The sequence below is a fragment of the Tamandua tetradactyla genome, chromosome 16 (genome assembly GCF_023851605.1).
Source record: "Tamandua tetradactyla isolate mTamTet1 chromosome 16, mTamTet1.pri, whole genome shotgun sequence".
Taxonomy (NCBI): Eukaryota; Metazoa; Chordata; class Mammalia; order Pilosa; family Myrmecophagidae; genus Tamandua; species Tamandua tetradactyla.
The window spans coordinates 68,935,191-68,957,961 of NC_135342.1; the positions used below are offsets into that span (position 1 = coordinate 68,935,191).

Genomic DNA, 22,771 nt, shown 5'->3' on the forward strand with positions numbered 1-22,771 from the left:
GCCATCTTTACCCAATTTTCTAAAAAATAATTACTTTTGAAATTCATAAAAGCGTTTGCATTCATTCAAGGACAGAAGGTTAAAAGGAATGAGAATGCTTAATGAGGTAACTGCTGAACAATTAAACAGCTAATTATCTATGAAGCACTTTGTTTTGGTTAGCCTAGACTTCCTGAGTATGGAGTGCAGGTTACAGTGTGATTCTTGACATAAATTCTCCGATTTTACTCCACAAATTGATCCCCAACTAGCTTCTCAGTGTTTAGATACCACAGTTATATCCTCAAGTTCTTGGTTTAAGCCAAGTATGCTTTGGTTCCTTAATAAAAATCATGTATTTCACCTGTGGAAAGGGTAAGCTTTATCAATCATTTATATTTTGGAAAGAATCTATAACAATATTGTTTGAGAGGTGTTGCGAAAGGTTCTGCAAAATGAATAAAATAGTTTTGCTTCAAAGTAATACTTGCCTTTTCACTCATGGATTCTTCAAACTTGTGGTTAAAGAGACATTTATATACTCTGCCTTCACCAGCTTGTGTCTGTAAGATGGAACGTACACATTATTACCAATAGCTAAGATAAGTTATGCTGGGCATTAACTATTTTTGGACAGAATGAACTTTCTGTTCTGTTGAATTATGATGATAAGTACCTTTGAACAAATGGTTCAAGCACTAATAAAATTCAGCAGGCTTTGAAAGACAACAGTGACTGTAGTAAAGATAAAAACATTTTCCCATGATCACTGGTCATTGTCATTTGTTCCTATATATACTGTTAATTAGAATAGCAGAAAAATGTTAGAGTGAGTTTCCCTTCTTACAATTTAATGCCAGAGTCAAATTCTTCAAATCAGTGGCTCTGATGGTTACCACAGTCAAGTCAGTAGACTGAATGGAAAGGTATAGAAGCAATTCTCAGCTTTCTGCTGTAAGGATGGTGAATATTTAAGTGTTAGGAAGTTATTATATAGGATCTGGAGGTAGTAATCAAATATTTGGCTTCAAAAGTTAGCCACTGGGGGTATGGGGTGTATGGGATGTTTTGGGTATTTTTTTTACCTTTATTTTTACTTTATTTTTGAGCAACAAAAACATTCAAAAATCGACTGTGATGCTGTATACACACAACTATATGATACTGTGAACACTGATTGTATACTGTGGATGATTATGTGGTATGTGACTATATAATACATATCAATAAAACTACATTAAAAAAAAGTTGGTTACCTGTTTTCTTCAGCTTAACCAAAAACATAAATATAAATATATGTAAATATGGTAAGGTTTTAGCCATTGAATGATGTGAACAGGACTCTCTGGGAACTTTCTATGGTAAAAAAATCCATAGTATTCCTATGGATAAAATAGACTCCTATGAACTGAAATTGAGAAATGGTATGAGAGTAGGAAAAAAAAAAAGGTGGAAAATGAAGTCAAATACTGACTAATGGTGATATCATCAAGGCTGAGCATCCATTATCATTTTCTATTATCCTGGAACCAACTCAACCACCTTCTATTTCAGTGTTACATGTTAGCGTTAGTGCTGGTTTACCTTATTTTGGAATATAGTATAAAAAGACACAAAAAAAGAATACATTCCAAGCCGACTCACATTTTCACAAAAACGCTCTCGATCATCTCGGCAAGCAAAATATAAATGCCTGTCCAAATGAAAGTCGTCTGAGGATAGCTCAGCCACTCGGAGAATGGCTTTCTTGCAGAGTTCAGAGACTTGAATCTTGGGGTCTCTTTCTTCTGCTTCTTTCACCAAGCCTTTCTCCAGGCAAGATACCACCTCACCTTGTGAATGTGCATCCTAAAATAGCAAAGATAGCTTATATTTTAAAACTTTCACTATGAAGAATTTCAAATAAACATTATTTCATTAAGAAAAAGAAAGCTGAAAAAAAATTCCAACATATAGTTAGGTTACTGATGTTTTACTGAGAAATTAATGGGAACCAATCATGCTGTGAAACTAAAGAAAATGTCCTTAATAATCTTTAGTTAGAATATAATTATTACAGGTAACAAATGGGAATATTGATCCTGGGAAAATCATTAGATTTAGTTAGCACTAAAAATAGAAACCTTAAATTTTTAAAAGTTAAAATGTCAGAAAAATTTTAAGAAATGAAATCAGCCTAATAGTCTGATCATAGTTCATGTCAGTATTGAAAAAACATTGAAAAAATCTGTACTTATTTACTTCTAAAGTGGTGGGCATTTCTTAAACAACAGTGATTAGAACCAAGTTAATTAAATAAAAAAGAAACCACAAAAACCATTGAGAAAAGACATTACAAAAGTACTCTTTATCCTTTTTCTACTTTATGCTATCCATAAAAACATCTCAACAAGCACAATCTGTAGTGTAACACTCAGTATGATGTTTGGATTGGAATTTAACAAGATGACCGTAGTTTATACAAACTACTTTCAAGACCTCTCCTAAGACCATCCAATTATCTTAAACTGTAAATCTTATCATCCCATAGCAAGCATTACCATTCATTCATCCTAAATATGAAAAATTTCCCCTAAACATTTTCTATTTAAAATTCATAATCTTCTATACTCGGAAGATATGCTTTTAACAACCTGAGAGGTCCCTTCTAAAAATCCATAGCTTTGGACTTCCAGGAACATGGTAGAGCACAGTAGGCTGGATTTAACCCTGTTTCACAGAACAAGATGGGGACAGGGTAAAAATGACCAGGTCTGCAATCCTGGGGGTGGGGGTGGGGGTGACTGAAGAGGGTCTTCAATATTTCATAGGGAAGAGAAAGGCAGGGAGATCAGGATAGAGAGAGCAGGATGTTTTTGATCAGTCATGACCACCACAGAGGCAGGTGGTGGTGCCTGGGTAAGTGTGGACCTGAGGGAAATGACCATCTGTTTCCTCCAGCCTGTCCCAGCTGGTGAATAAGAAAACCTCCCTGTATAGCTCCTCAGCTGGGAGTGCCCATGGGGAGTCCGGAGGCATGCCCAGCCATCAGTTTCTGGGCCAGGTGCCATGAATACGTGTCTGGTCAAGCATGGTGAATGGTGGATCTGTCAGGTACCGTGATCAGCTACACCCACAGGCGCTATCAGCTTCCCTTTTCCGTGTGTTTGGACTGTCTGTTCTGCCACCACGGCCAAGAGCAGCCCTAATCACTGCACTTGCCATCTTCACAGCTGGCCACTGCAGTCTGAGAGGGGCAGGCTTGAGAGGAGGAGGTGCTTAAGGAGTGCAACCTACTGGGAAGAAGCGCTAAGTATAGACTGGCAAATTCCTTATCTGCCTAGGTTGTTTTGTTTTTCTACATATTTTTATTATGAGTATTATTTTAATTTATGTATTTTAAATATTTTATATTTTTATTTATTTTTAAGATTTTCTCTCTCCTGTGGGCATGAGTCTGACTTCATTTCCAATGTATCTGAGATGTCCCCTTCTGACTCACCGCCTACTATTGTTAAGGTGTGTTTGTTTGTTTGTTTATTGATTGATTGATGGATTGATGCATGGGCTGGGAACTGAGCCTGGCGTCCTTGCATAGTGGACAGATATACTGTCACTGAATAACCTGTGGACCTCTGCCTAGAGTAGAATGGTACCTACTACATGAGATCTGACCCTGGGTTTAGCAGAGAATTACAGAAAAATCAAGTGCAGAGGGAGACTTTCAATGCAAAACCAAGTAAATTCAAAACTTTAGACTAAAGTGAAGGAAACCAAGTGGCAAAATAACCGTCTTAAGATAATCAAATGCCCTGAACACAACAGAAAATCACAAAAGCAGGTGAAGATCCAGGCAGAAATAGCACATTCGAATGACCAAATCAAAACACTGGCAGCAATGTAGAACATGAAATAATGACTCAGGGATATTTATAAAGAAATAATGGCTATCAGGAAGATACTAGAGAGTGTAAAGAAGAATTGAAAGATTAAATAGAAAAATGGCAGATCTCAGAGATGAAAGACATGGTAGACCAAATTAGAAATATACTAGAGACATATGACAGCAGATTTTGAAGGAGTAGAAGGAAGAATAAGTGCGCTAGAAAACAGAACTGAACTAGAGTACACACAAAAAAACAAATGGCAGTAAAGAAGGAATAAATGGAACTAAATTTAGGGAAATGATAGACAACAAAAGGTGCACAAATTTAAGAATCACTGGCATCCCAGAAAGAGAAGAGAAGAGTAAAGGGCTGGGAAGGTTAGTTGAAGTTATAATCAGGGAAAACGTCCTAACCCTTATATAAGACATAAAAACGAAAATCAAAGAAGCCCAATGAACACAAAAAGAATAAATCCAAATAGGCCTACTTCAAGACACAAATAAATCAAACTGCCAAATGTTGAAGAGAAGCAGAAAGTCCTGAAAGCAGCAAGAGAAAAGTGATCTACTACATATGAGGGAAAACACATGAGACTGAGTTCAGACTACTCAACAGCGAGCATGGAGGCAAGAAGGCACTGGTATGACATATTTAACATCTTGAACAAGAAGGGCTTTTAGTCATAAATCTTTATCCAGCTGTGCTGGTTTGAAAGGAAGTATGCCCCCTAAGAAAAGCCATGTTTTAATATAAATTCCATTTCATAAAGGTAGAATAATCTCTATTTAATACTGTATGTTTGAAACTGTAATGAGATCATCTCCCTGAATGATGTGATTTAGTCAAGAATGGTTGTTAAACTGGATTAGGGGAAGACATGTCTCCACTCATTTGGGTGGGTCTTGATTGGTTTATTGGAGTCCTATAAAAGAGGAAATATTTTGGAGAATGAGAGATTCAGAGAAAGCAACACTATGAAGCAGAGAGTCCACCAGCCAGGGACCCTTGCAGATGAAGAAGGAAAACGCCTCCCGGGGAGCTTCATGAAACTGGAAGCCAGGAGAGAAAGCTAGCAGATGATGCCACACTCGCCATGTGCCCTTCCAGCCAAGAGAGAAGCCCTGACTGTGTTCGCCATGTGCCTTCTCACTTGAGAGAGAAACCCTGAACTTCATTGGCCTTCCTGAACCAAGGTATCTTTCCCTGGAGGCCTTTGATTTCTATAGACTTGTTCTAATTGGGACATTTTCTCGGCCTTAGAACTGTAAACTAGCAACTCATTAAATTCCCCTTGTTAAAAGCTGTTCCATTTCTGGTATACTGCATTCCAGTAGCTAGCAAACTAGAACACCAGCCAAGTTGTCCTTCAAAACTGTGGCAGAGATTAAAACCTTCAAAGACAAAGACTGAGAAAACTCGTCAACATGAGACTTACCCCACAAGAAATACTAACGAAAGACCTGAAAATAAAAGATAGGAGAGGGAGTTCTGGAGGAGAGCAAAGAACTGAAGAGTACCAGTAAGGTTAATTTAAAGGATAAAAAAAGAGAGAAGGAAAAGAATAAAGAGACTAGACAAATAAAAACTAAAGGATAAGATGGTAAGTTCAAGAACTGCTTTTGAAGTAATAACTTTGAACGTTGATAGACTAAATTCACCAATTAAAAGATACAGACTGGCAGAATGGATTAAAAAATATAATTCATCCATATACTGTTTATAAGAGACACATCTTAGATCCAATGCCACAAAAAGACTGAAAGTGAAATGATGGAAAAAGATGTTCTATGCAAGTAGAGAACATGGTTCTATGTAACCAAAAACCAGGAGTAGCTATCCTAGTAACAGTTAAAATAGACTTTAATCAAGGAGTGCCAAAGTACATGAGGCAAACACTGGTAAAACTGAAGGGAGCTATAGATATTTTGACAATAATAATGGATGACTTCAATACACCACTCTCTACTACAGAAGACCAACCATAGGATCAACAAGGAAATAACTTAAGCAATGTGATAAATGAATTAGACCTAATGGACATATTTAGGTCATTATTTCCCAAAACATCAGGATATACATATCTTCAGGATATACAGAACTTTTCAGAATAGATCATGTGCTGGGACACAAAATAAGTCTTTAAATTTAGTAAGATGAAATTATCTAAACTACTTTCTCTGAGCACAATGGAATGAAGATGGAAATAATAATCACCAAAGAACCAGAGCTGTCACAGATATATGGACATTAAATAACACCCTCTTAAATAATCAGTGTGTCAAAGAAGAAATTGCTAGAGAAATCAGCAAATATCTAGAGACAAATGATAATGTGATACAACATATCAAAACTTATGGGACATGGCAAAGGCAGTGCTGAGCGGGAAATTTATTGCCCTAAATGCCTATATTAAAAAAGAACAAAGAAATTGTTGTGATGTGCTCTGAAATAAACTGCTTTTTGTAGATATATATTTCTCACAAAAAAGATAAAGAAGTATTTCTGCTAGCCTCCAGTGTGTTGGAGCAGCTAGAAGGAAAAATATGAAACAGTGGAATGGTGACCCATAAAAAGAAGAAAGAGCAAAAATCAAAGACTCAACGACTCATCTGACAAATTAGAGAAAGAAGAGGAAATGAATCTTAAAGCAAATAAAAGAAGAGAAATAAAGATGAAAGCAGAAATTAAAAAACTAGAGAACAAAAAAACAACAGAATCAATAAAACCAAAATTTCGTTCTTTGAGAAAATCAATAAAATGGATGGACCCCTGCTATCTGAATTTGTAGATTTTTTTCCTTGTGGCCTGAATTTTAAACTGGTTTATGAAACTCATTGTGCAAACACAGATTTTACAATGATTATTTGGATACTTTATTTAAATATGTCTATGGTTACGCTAACTAAGATATCTATTTCTGGCAGTTCTAAGTGTATTGTTTGTCGTCGTAAATAAAAATGTTTTAAAACGTAAAAAAAAGGATGGACTCCTAGTTAAACTGCCAAAAAAAAAAAGAGAATGCAAATAAACAAAATCAGAAATGAGAGGAGGGTTGTTACCATGGACCCTGAAGAAATTTTAAAAATCATAAAAGAATACTATGAACAACTATATAGAAAAAACTAGACAACTTAGATGATATGGACAAATTTCTAGAAACACATGAACTATATTTACTGACTCGATAAATAGATCTCAACAAACCAATCACAAGTAAAGAGACTCAATCAGTCATCGAAAAGTCAAGGGCCAGATGGCTTCACAGGGGAATCTGAATGTCAAACTTCCAAAAACAACTAATGCCAATCCTGCTAAAACTTCCAAAAAATTGAGGAAAAAGGAACACTACTCGACTCATTTTATGAACCTAACATCACTCTAATACCAAACTACAGACCAATCTCCCTACTGAACACAGATACAATGATTCTTAACAAAATACTAGGAAATAAAATCCAATGACATTAAAAGAATTATACATCACGACCAAGTGGGGGTTATACCAGGAATGCAAGGGTGGTTCAACACAAGGACATCAATCAATGTAATACAGCACATTAACAAACTGAAAGGGAAAAAAAAATCACATGATCATCTTGATTGATGCTGAAAAAGCATTAAAAAAAAAAATTCAGAATCGTTTCCTGATGAAAACACTTCAAAATGTAGGAATTGAAGGAAACTTCCTCAATATCATTCGGGCATATATGAAAAAGCCATAGCCAGTATCATACTTAACGGTGAGAGACTGGAAAATATTCCCTCTGAGATCAGAAACAAGACAAGGATGCCTTCTGTCATCACTATTATTCAACACTGTACTAGAAGTCCTAGCTGGAGCAATTTGATAGGAGAAAGAAATAAAAGGCATCCAAATCAGAAAGGAAGAAGTAAAACTTTCATTATTAGCAGATGACATGATCCTATACTTGGAAAACCCTGAGAAATCTATGACAAAGCTACCTGAACTAATAAACAAATTCAGCAAAGTGGCGGTGTGCCAGTTTGAAACTGTTGGGCACCCTAGAAAAGCCATATTCTCTAATTCTGATTCATACTGTTGGGTGGGATCTTTTTTATTAAGTTCTTTTCATGGAAATGTTACCCACCCAATTGTGAGTGGGACCTTCTGCTTAGGTGGCTTCCATGGAGATGTGTCTCCACCCATTCAAGGTGGGTCCCTAACTGGAGTCCTTTAAGAAGGAACCATTTTGGAAACAGCTTTAGAGCTGAACAGACAGATACATATGGAGATGCAGAAAGAAAATGCTACCCCCCCACCCCACCCCGGGAAGCTGTTTGAAATTAGGAAAAGGACCAGCAGACACAAGCCATGTGTCCTCCCAGATTTGCCTTTCTTGAGTCAAGGTATCTTTTTCTGGATGCCTTAGTGTGGATATTTCAATGGCCTTAAAACTGTAAATTTGTCACTTAATAAATTTCCTTTATATGAGCCAATTCATTTCCGGTACATTGCATTTCCGGCAATATTAACATACAAGATTAATATATAAAAATCAGTAATGTTTCTCTATACAAGTAATGACCTAACTGAGGAGACAGTTAAGGAAAAAAATCCCATTTCAAAATAGCGACCAGAAGAATCAGGTAACTAGGAATAAGCCTACCAGGGATGCCAAGGACCTGTGTATACAAAACTACAAAACATTGCTAAAAGAAATTAACAGTGACCTAAACAGATGGAAAGACATTCTATGCTCATGGATAGGAAGGTTGAATGATGTTAAAATGACAAGTCTACCCAAACTGATCTATAGATTTAATGCAACATTAATCAAAATCCCAACAACTTACTTACAAAAGCTAGTTATCAAACTTATTTGGCAGGGAAAGAGACCCCAAGAGCTAAAGATATACTAAAAAAGAAAAGTGAAGTGGGAGTACTAAATACTTCCTGACTTTAAAGCTTACTATAAAGTCACAGTGATCAAAACAGCATGTACTGGCACAAATATAGAAGTATGGACCCATGGGATTGAATTGAGAGTGCAGAGATCGACCACCATATCTATGGACTGATTATAGATAAGGCACCCAAATCCATGGAACTGGGACAGAAAATAAATAAATGAGCTTGGGAGAACTGGATATCAACAGCCAAAAGAATGAAAGAGGACCCCTACCTTATACCCTATACACAAATTAATTCAAAATGAATGAAAGACCTAAAGATAAGAGCCGGAACCATAAAACTTCAAGAAGAAACTAAAGAGAAACATCTTGAAGATGTAGTAATAGAAAGTAGCTTCTTAAACTTTACACCTAAAGCACAAAGAATGAAAGAAAAAAATAGATAAAGGGGAACTCTTTAAAATCAAAAGCTTCTGTGCCTCAAAGAACTTTGTCAAAAGGTGAAGAGGCAGTCAACTTAATGGGAGAAAATATTAGAAAACCACATATCAGATAAAAGGTTGATATCCTGTATAAAGAAATCATACAACGCAACAACAAAAGACCAAACGACCCAACTATAAAATGGGCAGAGGTTATGAAAAGACAGCTTTCTGAAGAGCAAATACAAATTGCCAAAAAGCACATGAAGAGATGCTCATCTTCGTTAGCTATAAGGGAAATACAAATCAAAATGACAATGAGCTATTACATCACACCTATAAGAATGGCGCTATTAAAGAAACAGAAAACTACAAATGTTGAGAATATGGAGAAATTGGAACACTTATTCATGTTGGTGGCAATGTATCAGGAGATAGAAATAGGGTAAGATATTGGGTAACTGGAGCTGAAGGGGTATAGATTGTGCAACAGGACTGAATGTAAAAACTCAGAAATGGATAGTACAATACTACCTGTGATACAATTATGTTAAATCACTGAATGAAGCTGAATGTGATAATGACAGAGGGAGGAGGGCTGGGGGCATAAATGAAATCAGAAAGAAAGACAGATGATAAAGACTGAGATAGTATAATCTAGGAATGCCTAGAGTGTATAATGATAGTGACTAAATGTACAAATTAAAAAAAAATGTTTTTGCATGAGGAAGAACAAAGGAATGTCATTACTGCAGGGTGCTGAAAATAGATGGTAATTAATATTTTAAAAGTTCAACTTATGTGTGAGACTAAAGCAAAAAATGTTTATTTGGTATAAAATTTGTATTTTGACTAGTGCATTTTCTAATATAACTTATGTAGACAGCTTAACTGAACACCGTAAGTATATAAAACCTTGAGTAGGACATGAGATTTTGTTGGTTTGTTCAGAGAGATGCCCCGAGAAAACCCGGAGTGATTTGAACAGTGAATAAAAAAGTATTTTCAAAGTCCCCATCGGGGAATGATGAGTATGGGGGAAAATTCAACTTCCCCAAGTTGAATTCCTGATATTCTCACAAGCAGTATGGACAACCAAAGCTATAGGCTGAGCCCCCAGTCTTGGGGTTTGTTCATATGAAACAATCCCACAAAGGATAGGTCAAGCCTACTTAAAATTAGGCCTAAGAGTCACCCCCAGAGAACTTCTTTTGTTGCTCAGATGTGGCCTCTCTCTCCAGCCAACACAACAGGCAAACTCACCACCCTTCCCCTGTCTACGTGGGACATGACTCCCAGGGGTGTGGACCTTCCTGGCAATGTGGGACAGAAATCCTAGAATGAGCTGAGACTCAGCATCGAGGGATTGGGAAAAACCCTAGAATGAGCTGAGACTCAGCATCAAGGGATTGAGAAAACCTTCTTGACTAAAAGGGGGAAGAGTGAAATGAGATCAAGTGTCAATGGCTGAGAGATTCCAAACAGAGTTGAGAGGTTATCCTGGAGGTTATTCTTATGCATTAAGTAGATATCACCCTGTTATTCAAGATGTAGTGGAGAGGCTGGAGGGAACTGCCTGAAAATGTAGAGCTGTGTTCCAGTAGCCATGTTTCTTGAAGATGATTGTATAATGATATAGCTTTCACAATGTGACTGTGTGATTGTGAAAACTTTGTGTCTGATGCTCCTATTATCTACCTTGTCAACAGACAAGTAGAATGCATGGAATAAAAATAAATAATAGGGGGAACAAATGTTAAAATAAATTTAGTTTGAAATGCTAGTGATCAATGAAAGGGAGGGGTAAAGGGTATGGTATGTATAAGTTCTTTTTCTGTTGTCTTTTTATTTCTTTTCCTGAACAGATGCAAAGGTTCCAAGAGATGATCATGATGACAAATATACAACTAGGTGATGATACTGTGAATTACTGATTATATATGTAGAATGGAATGATCAAAATAGGAATGTTTGCATTTGCTTGGTGTTTTTTGGTACTTAAAAAAAAACTCAAAAAATTTAGTGCATTTTTTGTGTATGTGCTATTTTTCCCAAAAAAGAAAAAATGTTGATTGTAATGATAAAAAAAAAAACTTTATTCCTTCTAGCCTCCTATATTCTGGAGCAATGATAAGAAAAAATCTGAGATGATGGTATGATAGCCCATGACAAACTCTGGGACCTATCCTATAAGTACCTGTTAAACAGTGCTTTGAAAACTATTGCCTTTTTTCTTTCTTTGCTTTGCATATAGTTATTTTATACAATTAAAAAAAAGCTAAAAAGAAAAAGCAGTGAATGATAAACTGATAAAGTATGAAAGTAGTAATAATGTGTCACATGTTCATAATTAAATTTCTTTACTGGATGTCACATTCTAATTTCTCTTCAGATGATGTAAATAATATACACTTTTACTTTCAGAGACCTGCCCTTTCATTTTAAAAATACTGATTTTCAAAATTCTAAAGGTTTTATTAGTTTATCTTCTTTATTCTAAAATTTATATATGTATATTAGCACTTTGAAAAAAGATAGTTTTAAAATAATGACATTTATATATTCATATAGAGGCAGGGTAAAAACAAATTAACAATGTCCCTTGTTCTGACTTTTGGAGGTGAATTCAAAGTTAGACATAGAAGAGTTTTCAAGCTTTTTCTGGAATGATGCAAATGTTCTAAAAAATGATCATGGTGATGAATATACAATTATGTGATGATATAGTGAGCCACTGATTGTACACCATGTATGGAATGTTTGTATGGTAAGAATGTATGTGCTTGTACATTGTTTTATCAATAAAAATTAAAAAAAAATCAATATAATGAAAAAAATGCATCTGGCATAGTTCTATGAAGGCTTTCTGGAATAGTTAGTGAAGACTTTTAAAGGAGTGTGGTTTGAATCTGGATATAATTTCTAACACCCTAAATAAAGTCAGAGGAGCATCTCGATTTATCAGGGAGACAAGTGATTTTTTGCCATCTATTGAGTCTGTTGGGAAGGAAAACTGCTTTCTTTATTAACACTAGCCTTTTTTTTAAAGCTGACTGAGGCTTTATGCCAAGCTTACGGAGTTCTCAAAGTAGCCCTGTGCTGATACAAAAGACAAAACCAGGACTTTGGGTGACAGTGCGCTCAATCCACTGTCCTAACATCATATACTTTTTGTCAATGATGGAAGCCTACAAGTCATGCTGCAATGAACAAATGGCAGCGAGACGTATGCTTTATTTCATGCCGTATTTCCTAAAAAGCAGATTAATGCACAGAGGCACTTAATAGCTGATGCCACAGATCTCTCACTACCTCTCCACTGGCAACCGTTTCATTTTCAAATCCGTTACATTTCCAGCGCTTCATTTTTACTGAGCTAATAATGCTCAAAATAAACCAGGCTAAATCTTCACTATGACCTCATGGACCAGAATAAGTCCAAAAATAAGATCAAACATAACTTCCTTTAGTAGCTACTTTTACTAAAACCAGTTATTCTGAGATACCATATAACATTTATATAGTACTTTCCTTCTGACAAGCGTAAGCATGAAGATACAACAAGCTGACATATCTTAAAAACTGTCTAATATTTAATAACCTCCATTTACAGATAGAGAACAATTTGTGCGCTTGCTAAGTAATTTTTCTATGTAATAGTAAGGTATAAGCAGAGAAAAGTTAGAGAATTCAGGTCTCTCCTCATATTACTTTTCCCACAAGACTATGAAACGCTTTGCCAGAAGAATATCACAGGTAACCAACAACTAGTTTAATGTTTTCAAGAAAACACCACTTTTAATAGATACTAATTTCTCTATTTCCTCATACAGTATTGAAACATTTTGTTACAAACTTAGGAAATGCATTCATTCACATGCCAACTGGCCTTAGATTTGAGACTAGTGGGTAACAGTTTCTTTAATTTCAACTTTAAGGTCACCTCTAGCTTTAAGTTTTTCCTGTACCAGTTACACAAAGTGTTTCATTCATCAAGTTTGTAAGACCGCTTTGGTAAAGTCAATGTAGTAAATACCTTTTCTCCAAGCCGAATACTGCCACATTTCAGAATGTTGATGTCATTTTTGCAGTCATCCATAAAGCCACAGATTAAACGGTAATCACTGAAAATGATAGCTGTCATCTTGGTAATGTATTGATGACACTGATACTCGGTGATGTTGCCTCGGTGATCCACCAAGCAGGAAACCAAGTAACCTTTTCCAACTGGTTCATCGGCACATTCTTTAATCTGCTCAAAAGAAAGTGGCTGTTTTACACAAGTATTCCATGCTTGTACCAAACAACTTCACAAAACCTAAGATGTCTGACAGTTTCCTGTTGATTTTCCATCTTTCTACTTGGGAGAAAAAAGAAAACATTTTAGAAATGCATTTATGTTAAAGAAAATAATGTGTCATAAGCATTCACATTATTGTACCCTCTAGGAAATACCTGATTAATGTGTTTGCAAGAAAATATGTACATATCTAAATGTTTAGGTAGAACTCATTTCTAAATGGAGTAAACAGGGCTTTAATATCTATAGTTTAAGGATGTTCCTATTGAGGAGGCCACTTAAACATGAAAAGAATACAGTAGACAGCAAGAAGAATCTAGGGAAAACTGGTGTAGAACTGAAGCTCAGCTGCCTGTCTCATAACAAGCTACCCAGCAAATTATTATTGCTAGGTGAACCTCATAGTCAAGAGGGGAGGAGGGAAAGTTTATATTACTTCTTGACATGATATTAATGTGTTCTGAATTAACTTTGGATTTGGACATGTGTTTTTGAACTTAGAATCCAAGCTTAACCATTGTGGTCCGGAATAGAAACATATTTAAAATGTTGTTCAGTACAGTCTGGCAAGAAGTTTGGGAAGGGCGTGGCAATTCCAAACCTAATTTGGTGATTTAGACACATGGTCTAATGGATCATGTATAGAGTAATTCCACATGGTTAGTGTTCCTGTAAAATGCATCCCAAACCACCAATGCTGATTAAGCAAACAAGTCAAAAAAAAAAAAAACAAAAGGAAAGGAAAAACAAAACAAAACCTGTTGAACTTCAGGCACAAAAAAATGAAATCTGGGTGCATGGGTGGTTCAGTGGTAGAATGTTTGCCTTCCACGTGGGAGTCCTGGGTTCAATTCCTGGACCATGCACACACACACCCCCACCAAAATGAAATCTACCTATAGATGTATAAGCTTGAATTATAAAACAGAGATCACTGTTTGGAAAAAGTCTACAGAACTAAGGGAAATTAAAAACAAACAAAAATGGTAGTTTTTACAAATATTTAATGTAAATGTCTATTCTGAATATAAATCAGGAGGGAGCGTTTTGTTCTTTTGAAACCAATAAAGACATTCTCCCTACTATTACACCAATCTTAAGTGTGTAGAGAGGATAAAATAAATAAAATCTTCTTTACCAAAACATGCTGGGTGAAGGGAGCGTGCACACACAAATTATCCTAGAGGCAAATAGGTCTCTTCTTTTCATGTCTACTTCAATTTCAAATCCAGACCAAGCCAGAAATTCAGTTCAAGACAGAAAATTACGTTTAGTTTTAAAGGTACAAACATGGGACCGTAAGTGGTTTCAGAGGCATCAGAGCTCTTCGAAAGTCAAGATGAACGCAATTCTTTCCTTTAACACTTAACACTTTAACACTTTTTGGAGTGATTCTAAAAAGAGGACCATGAATATATTTCCAGGAAAAGGTGTTTGGGTTTTTTGTTGTTGTTGTTTTACGCAAAAGAGGTCAATTTAAAAGTGAAAAGAGAAATGGCTACCTGAAAATCCCAGCATTTGTAATCCAATTATAGAAAAAATCCAGATATGAAAACATGACTGGTGGCAGATACCTAGATTTTAAACTTAATGAAGCAGTGAAGCATTCACAGCGGTCATATTAATGGGCAATCAACAGTTTAATAAACTGAAGAAAAACCAAGAGCACATTTTGAAGTGGAGCCCCAGTAGGAAATGAAATGTATATAATTAGCTTCAATCATTTGAGATTTTACTGAAATACAAAGCTGTAGTACCTATTTAAATTTTAGTTCACCACCAAATACAATAAGGTATATATAGTGTATGAACAAGAAGCTTATACTTTTCTTCAGCCATTCTGCTGGACAGCATTTTCCCTTCTGTTTTACTAAACTTTTAAGATTAAAAGCAAAATAGCATTAAATCATCAAAATAGTTTAAAATGGCAGTAAATTCTAAGGTGGCTCGGGAGCAGATTCATAAGGTGTCACAGACAAATGCTACATGAGATTGGAAGAAAGTAGACAGTATTTGGCTCAATTATGGACAGTAAGCGTGAACTTTGGTTTGCCAGTTTGAGAGGACGTATGTACCCTAGAAAAGCCATGTTTTAATCCTAATCCCATTTTGTAAAGGCTGCCGTTTCTTCTAATCCCTATTTGGTACCGTATGTTGGAAACTTTAATTAGATTATCTCTAGGGAGATGTGACTCACTCAAGAGTGGGTGTTAAACTGGATTAGATGGAGACATGTCTCCATCCATTCTAGGTGGGTCTTGATTACTTTACTGGAATCCTACAAAAGAGGAAACATTTTGGAGAAAGTGGAAGATTTGGAGAGAGCAGAGAACAACAACAGAGCCATGAGAAAGCCACAACAGAGATTGCTGCAGGACCATGAAGCAGAGTCCACCAGCTAGCAACTTTTGGAAATGAAGAAGGAAAACACCTCCTGGGGAGCTGGAGCAGAAGCTAGCAGATAACGCAGTGTTTACCATGTGTCCTTCCAGCAGAGAGAGAAACCCTGGTTGTGTTTGCCATGTGCCTTTTTCCTTGAGAGAAACCCTGAACTTCATTGGCCTTCTCGAATCAAGGTATTTTTCCCTAGATGCTTCAGATTGGACATTCCTATAAACTTGTTTTAACTGGGACGTTTCCACAGCCTAAAAAGTGTTAACTTGCAACTTATTAAGTTCCCCCTTTTTAAAAGTCGTTGCATTTCTGGTATATTGTGTTCTGGCAACTAGCAAACTAGAACACAGGGTGTAAATATACTTATGATGTTGTTTTTCTCCCTGTAAGTAGGATTCCAAAATTACTAAAGAAAATAGAAGGGAGACATAGAATGTTTCTTTATAACTATCTTCCTAATATTTAATTTTCCTGACTCCACTATAATTTTCAGTATTCTCACCCTCTAGGGAGGGATAAGCACTCTTGTTATTAGAATCTTTTCCAAATAAAGAATACTCTCTAAAAGGTCATAATGGGGCCAGCATTACATATATTATAAGAAAGCCAGCCTAATGGAAAAAGTGAAATTATTCTGGTGAGTATGCATATACTGAGCTAAATTTTCATGTGGTAATCAAACTGATAGGTACTTAACAGTGGGGAAAAAACAAGGCAAAATAAATATATGTATAAATGTTCTGATGTCTCAAAAGAAACTATATATAATTGGATAGTTCCATAATATAGTGAGAACACACAAAGATCTAAAGTTCAAGCCTGGGAATAATTTCTTTATTGGTATTTCTTTTTGTTGTTAAGCAAACACCTTTGCCTTGATTTAAAAAAAACAACTTTCAGTGGTAACATATATACAATACTTTCCCATTTTAACCACTTTCAAGTATACAATTAGTAGTATTAATTACATTCATAATGTTGTGTTCTTATACCACCATTAATCATCAAAACTTTTCTATCAAACCAAACAGAAACTCTGTACCAATTAAGAGTTAAACTCACACATTAAGTAATAACTCCATATTTCCCATTTCTACCACTCCCCACCTCTGGAACAATTCTTCCCCTTACAACTCTATGAATTCCCTTACTCTAAGTATTTCATATAAGAGACATCACACAATATTCACTCAACATGATGTATTCAAAGTTCATCCATGTGGAACCATGTACCAGCATTTCTCTTTTTATGGCTGAATAATATTCTTCCATTGAATGGATATATCACATTTTGTTGATGTATACTGGGGTTAGTTCCACCTTTTGTTTCTTGTAAACAATGCTACTATGAACAGTGTACAAATAGCTGTTCGAGTCTCTGCTTTCAGTTCTTTTGGGTGTATACCTCGAAGTGGGATTGCTGGGTCAAAATTTTATACTTAATTTTCTGAAAAAGCCACCAAACTGTTTTCCTCAATAGTCAGAGATTTAGTTATATAGCTAGCTAGAGTTTGAGATACAAAATATTAAAGCCAAGGGCTGAAGGCAAATCTTTCAAAGATATGGTATTCTACTCTGAAGTTCTAAGATAAATGTAAAAGGTCACTATTTTCACTATTTTAAAAGAGTAAAATATATCTGATCCTGAAATTAGAAGATCTGAGAAATAATATGGGTTCTACAAGAGACCACAATAATGTAAGTGAACGATACAAGCTGATGGCTATCTGGTCTTCCTTAAAGGCTCTGGAGAAAGTGGCCCTGATTTAAGTCAAGTCATCGAAAGAGTCAGCTTTAGAACAAGTTAATATGCTGTAAGAGGTATGATTATTTACTTTCAGGTGAAATATACCAACTGTTTTCTCTGTGATTCTCAGATTTCAGTGTGCAAAAATCTTTGGCTTTCTGGAATTCCTATTTAAGACTCCAAAATAAAAAAAGAAATTGCAAACCTCACAAATTTCACTAATACTATTTGTTGTTTACAATGAACCAAGATAAATAATTCACAATATTTGACTACTAGCATTTGTATAGTGGTATATATTTTCATTCATCTTTATACTCAATACCCATTTGCAGCAGTCATACCCTTATCTTTTAATGCTAACTCCTATCATTTGAAATGCAAACTCCTATCATTTGAAGCACATGTCTCTGTGATTCAACTGATCCAATGGCATAAGCAAAAAACTTAGGAATGTTTAAAAGCTTCCTGAGGAACACCATTTTGATATGCCTGAGACATAAAACAGACTGTAAAATGTGTGAGAACAGTATTAATTACATAAGCAGTTATGTTCTGTTTAGAGAATCAAAAGCATCCTACCATAAGTGTAGGTTAATGTCACACCTTCAAAAAAAGCCCCTTTAATTACAGCCTTTTTGTCTCAACCAATACAGATGTGAATTCCAAGAAAAGTGAACTCACTGAGTTATTCTTCTCTTTGTGACTGGTCAGGTCATCAGATATAATTTTCTCTTCTATGATATTAAATATCCTCAAAATTATTTTACAACCTACCTCTAATATGGTAGATTTGCAAACCTCTCTGGCCACGGATTCAAATTTGGGATCTGTAGTTAGGTTCAGCTTGTAATTCCATAACAACTAGATTTGAGAGAAAAACAAACAATTTCAGTTAGAAGAGTATGAAACTTAAAATCAATAGTTACTATAAAAGACAAACGTTCAACTGTACAGAGTCAGATAAAGCATAGTCACACTTCAGTTAACAGAAACAAAGATAAAATGGCATCACACTCAGAGATAATAAGGAAAAACATGCAGACAAAATAAAAGCACTACCATTCAGACACTTTTTCTTTTTACCAAAGGGCAATCTGTTTCAAAGCTATGAATTCAAAGTGACTAAAAAGTAAAGAAATTATCAAAAGCCTGGTGTTTGCAGAATACTTTTATTATCCCCCAAAGAAGCCTTTACTACCCATTCCTCTTGCCTCACACATTGGTAATCATTAAACTATTTCCTTTTCTCTTTAATAGGACTTATTAGTACATAATTACTTTTCAGGAATATAAATAAGTAGGTAATTCAACATAAGTTGCCACCAATAAATTTCCCCCCAGAAAATTCATAAGCATGTGTTACACTTGATTACTGAGGGCTGCTTATATAGCTACCTTACCTACACCACATTTGATAGTGTCCTTTTCTCTGAGTGGTTATAATGAACTAAGGAAAATAACTGCAATTTGACAACAAGTGCTATTGGCTAGCATAACTTATTTTGCTTGGTGCCTAAATGAAGTTTACCAACCTCTTGTTAAGATGAAGAGAACCTAAGAAAACCTGATGCTTGCCAGAACAACAGGAAAAGGATCCAAATCTGTCATCATATGTATAAATCACATATGGTAAATTATACAAAATCCATACTTACATGATTGCAGTCTGAAGATATTTCATTTTCAGGCTAGAACAAAAAAAGAAGAGATAATGTAAAAAAAAAAAAATCCTTCAAGTTTTCAAACACCACCACAAGTAGAGTAAATCAAGAAATCTGGATATTCAACTGAATATATTTTTTCAATATAAGGGGTAAACTGGAGCCCAAGGATCTTTTAAATTGCTGGGGGAAAATATGCCAGAAAAACAGATGAGGCAATTTTTTTCCAATCAGTGGTACAATCTGGAAAGGAGGGGAATGGAGAAAGTATGTGCTACAGAGATTAAACAATAGTAACATGAGAATCCTTACATGACACTTTATAATTCTGAAGCCAAAGAAGATCAGGCACAATATATCTGATATCTGAAAAAGCAGGCTTATTAAGGAGTATAGAGAAAGTCCTTTGATGATTTAAAAATTAGTGTAGGAGGTGCAAGGGTAATTCAGCGGTAGAATTCTCACCTGCCATGTGGGAGATCCAGATTCCCAAGGCCTGCACTCCTACCCCCTCCCTTCTCCCCCCAAAATCAACAGATAATGCTGCATTAATGTGACAGTCACATGGTAAAAGAATGAAATGTGACTCCCATCATACTGCAAACAACTAAAAATTAGTTTAATATCATCATTGGGGAAAACTAAGTGATAGGTTCACAGGACCTCGCTTTACTATTTTAGTAATTTTTTGTGAATCTATAATTATATATATTTGGGGGCACGGGTGCATAGTCTGGGACTCGAACCCGGGTCTTCTGCATGGAAGGTGAGCATTCTACCACTGAACCACCCATACAATCGAATCTATAATTTTTTTAAATAAAAAGTTTTAAAAAGCAGTTGGAGGGGGTAGGCCACAGTGGCTCAGCAGGTACAGTTCTCGCCTGCCATGCCAGAGACCTGGGTTTGATTCCTGGTGCCTGCCCATGCTAAAAAAAAAAAAAAAAAAAAAAGTAGTTGGAGGACGTCTGGGAAGATGGCAGAGGAGAGCAGATTGAATTCATCCTGCTCCATGGAATAAGACAGGGGATGGGGAGAAAATGACTAGGACCACCGTGCCAGGGTATATGTAAACAAAGAAGACCTCTAGGATGTTTTGTAGAGGAGAGAGGCAGGGGGGTGGGGCTCAGGATGAGGAGAGCAGGGTAGGCCAACGACTGTGACCACCACCAGGGGTGAGTGCAATGTTAGGGGAAGTGCAGATTGGAGGGAACTGATTCATCAATCCACTCCAATATGTCCCAGCTGCTGGCTGAAGAAACCTCCCTACACAGCTCCTTAGTCAAACAATGCATGTGAGGACTTCACAGGTAGACCCAATCATCCACCATGGGAGGCCGGGCCTTGGGGCACTGGGAGGAATCACCCAGGTAGGTGATGAGAATAACCGGCATGCAGATGCAGTATCTGGTGGGCCTGCCAGATGCTGCAGGTCGGCTGACCCCCCAGGAGCTGGCCGGCTCCCCAGTCCCACAGGCTGGGACCAGCCATCTGGCCGCTGTAGGCCAGGGCAGCCCGCCAGCTGTGCACACCCTTCTTCCAGCAGCCATTACAGTCCGGAGGAGTAGACATGAGGGAGGAGGTACCTCAGGAGCACCACATGCTGGTGAGGAGGATAAATGCAGGCAGGTTAATTACCTAACTGCAAAGGTTTTAATTTTTTCCCCAATATTCTTCTTTTTCCTGTCTCTTTCCTTAATGTATTTTTCATAACTATACTTTTAAATTTCTATTTTATATATATTTATTATCTTTATTTCTTGTTTTATATATATGTCTATGTATAATATATATTTTGGGGAGGGGGGCGGTGCATGGTCCAGGAATTGAACCAAGGTCTCCCTCACGTAAGACAAGCATATATATATATATTTTTGTTGTTGTTGTTCTATTTTATTTCATTTATTTATTCTTTTTTTTTTCTTGAATTTTCTCTCTGTTCGGTGAGCACCCATCTGATTTCATTCCCAACATATCTTGGGGTGTCTCCTTCTGACTTTGGGGTCTACGACTGTCAAGGTATGTTTTGTTGCTTTTACATATTTTTATTTTATTATTATTATTACTTATTTATTTTTTTTACTTTTTTTGGATCCATGGGCCAGGAATCAACCCTGGGTCTCCTGTGTCGTGGACGGCCATTCTACCACTGAAGTCCCATGCATCCTGGCCTAGCTTTTAATAGATCAAGCTGAATTATAATCCCCTACATAAGATCCAGGCCTTGATTTGGCAGGGAATAATTGAAAAATTAAGTATAAAAGGAAATCTTCAACAAAAAACCGAACAAATACAAAACTTTAGACAAAAGAAACCAACTTGCAAAATAACCTTATTAGGATAATCAAATGTCCCAAACACAACAGAAAATCACAAAGCACATGAAGATCCAAGCAGAAATGGCTCAGCGGAACAACCAAATCAAAACTCCAGAGGGGACACAGAATATGAAAATACTTTTCAAGGATATTTATAAAGAAATAAAGACTATCAGGAAGATACTGGAGCATGTAAAGAAGAATTTGAAAGATTAAATAGAAAAATGGCAGATCTCACAGAGACAAAAGATACAACAGATCAAGTTAGAAATATACTAGAGACACATGATAGCAGATTAGAAGAAGCAGAAGGAAGAATAAGTGAGCAAGAAGACAGAACAATTAAATTAGAGTGCACAAAAGAACAAATGGCAAAAAAGATGGAAAAAATGGAACTGGATCTTAGAGAAATGATAGACAACAAGAGGCAAACAAATATAAGAATTGCTGGTGTCCCAAAAGGAGAAGAGTACAGGGCTGGAAAAGTTAGTTGAAGACATTATCAAAGAAAACTTGATATAAATACGCAAATCAAAGAAGCCCAATGAAACCCAAACAGAATAAATCCAAGTAGGTCTACTCCAAAATATATATACTAATCAAACTGCCAAATGTTGAAGAGAAGCAGAAAGTCCTGAAAGCAGCAAGGGAAAAGCAATCTACTACATATAAGGAAAACACATAAGACTGACTTCGGACTACTTAACAGACACCATGGGGGCAAGAAGGCCATGGTATGACATAATTAAGATCCTCAACAAGGAAGGCTTTCAGCCAAGAGTTCTTTATCCAGCAAAATTATTCTTCAAAATCGAGGGAGAGATTAAAATCTTCAAGACAAAAAAGATTTAGAGAACTAGTCAACAAGAAACCTGTCCTACAAGAAATAATAAAGGAAGTCTTAAAAGCTGGAAAAAAAAAAAAAAAAAAGACAGGAGCAGAAGGTCTGGAGAACCCCACAGAATTGAAGAATACCAGTAACAGAAATTTAAATGATAAAAAGAAGAAGGAAAAGAAAACAAAGATCTGACAAAAACTAAAGGATAAGATGGTAGATTCAAGAACTGCTTTTACAGTAATTGTTTTGAACATTAACAGACTAAACTCACCAATTAAATGATACAGACTGGCAGAACGGATTAAAAAATGTAATCTAACCATATGCTGTTTACCACAGACACATGTTAGACTCAAGGACACAAATAGACT

The 22,771-nt window shown here is 36.0% G+C and overlaps 1 protein-coding gene across 1 annotated transcript in view; it reads right to left on the reverse strand.

Annotated features, from left to right (window-relative positions):
• Positions 1-22,771, reverse strand: part of GLG1 (golgi glycoprotein 1) — a 259,115-nt gene that overhangs the window by 91,748 nt on the left and 144,596 nt on the right. Inside the window, exons 2-6 of the mRNA XM_077133013.1 lie at positions 19,239-19,271; positions 18,358-18,444; positions 13,176-13,391; positions 1,624-1,827; positions 471-542 (exon numbers count right to left, since the gene is read on the reverse strand). Coding sequence (XP_076989128.1) covers positions 471-542; positions 1,624-1,827; positions 13,176-13,391; positions 18,358-18,444; positions 19,239-19,271 — 612 coding nt within the window. The remainder of the gene's footprint in view (positions 1-470; positions 543-1,623; positions 1,828-13,175; positions 13,392-18,357; positions 18,445-19,238; positions 19,272-22,771) is intronic.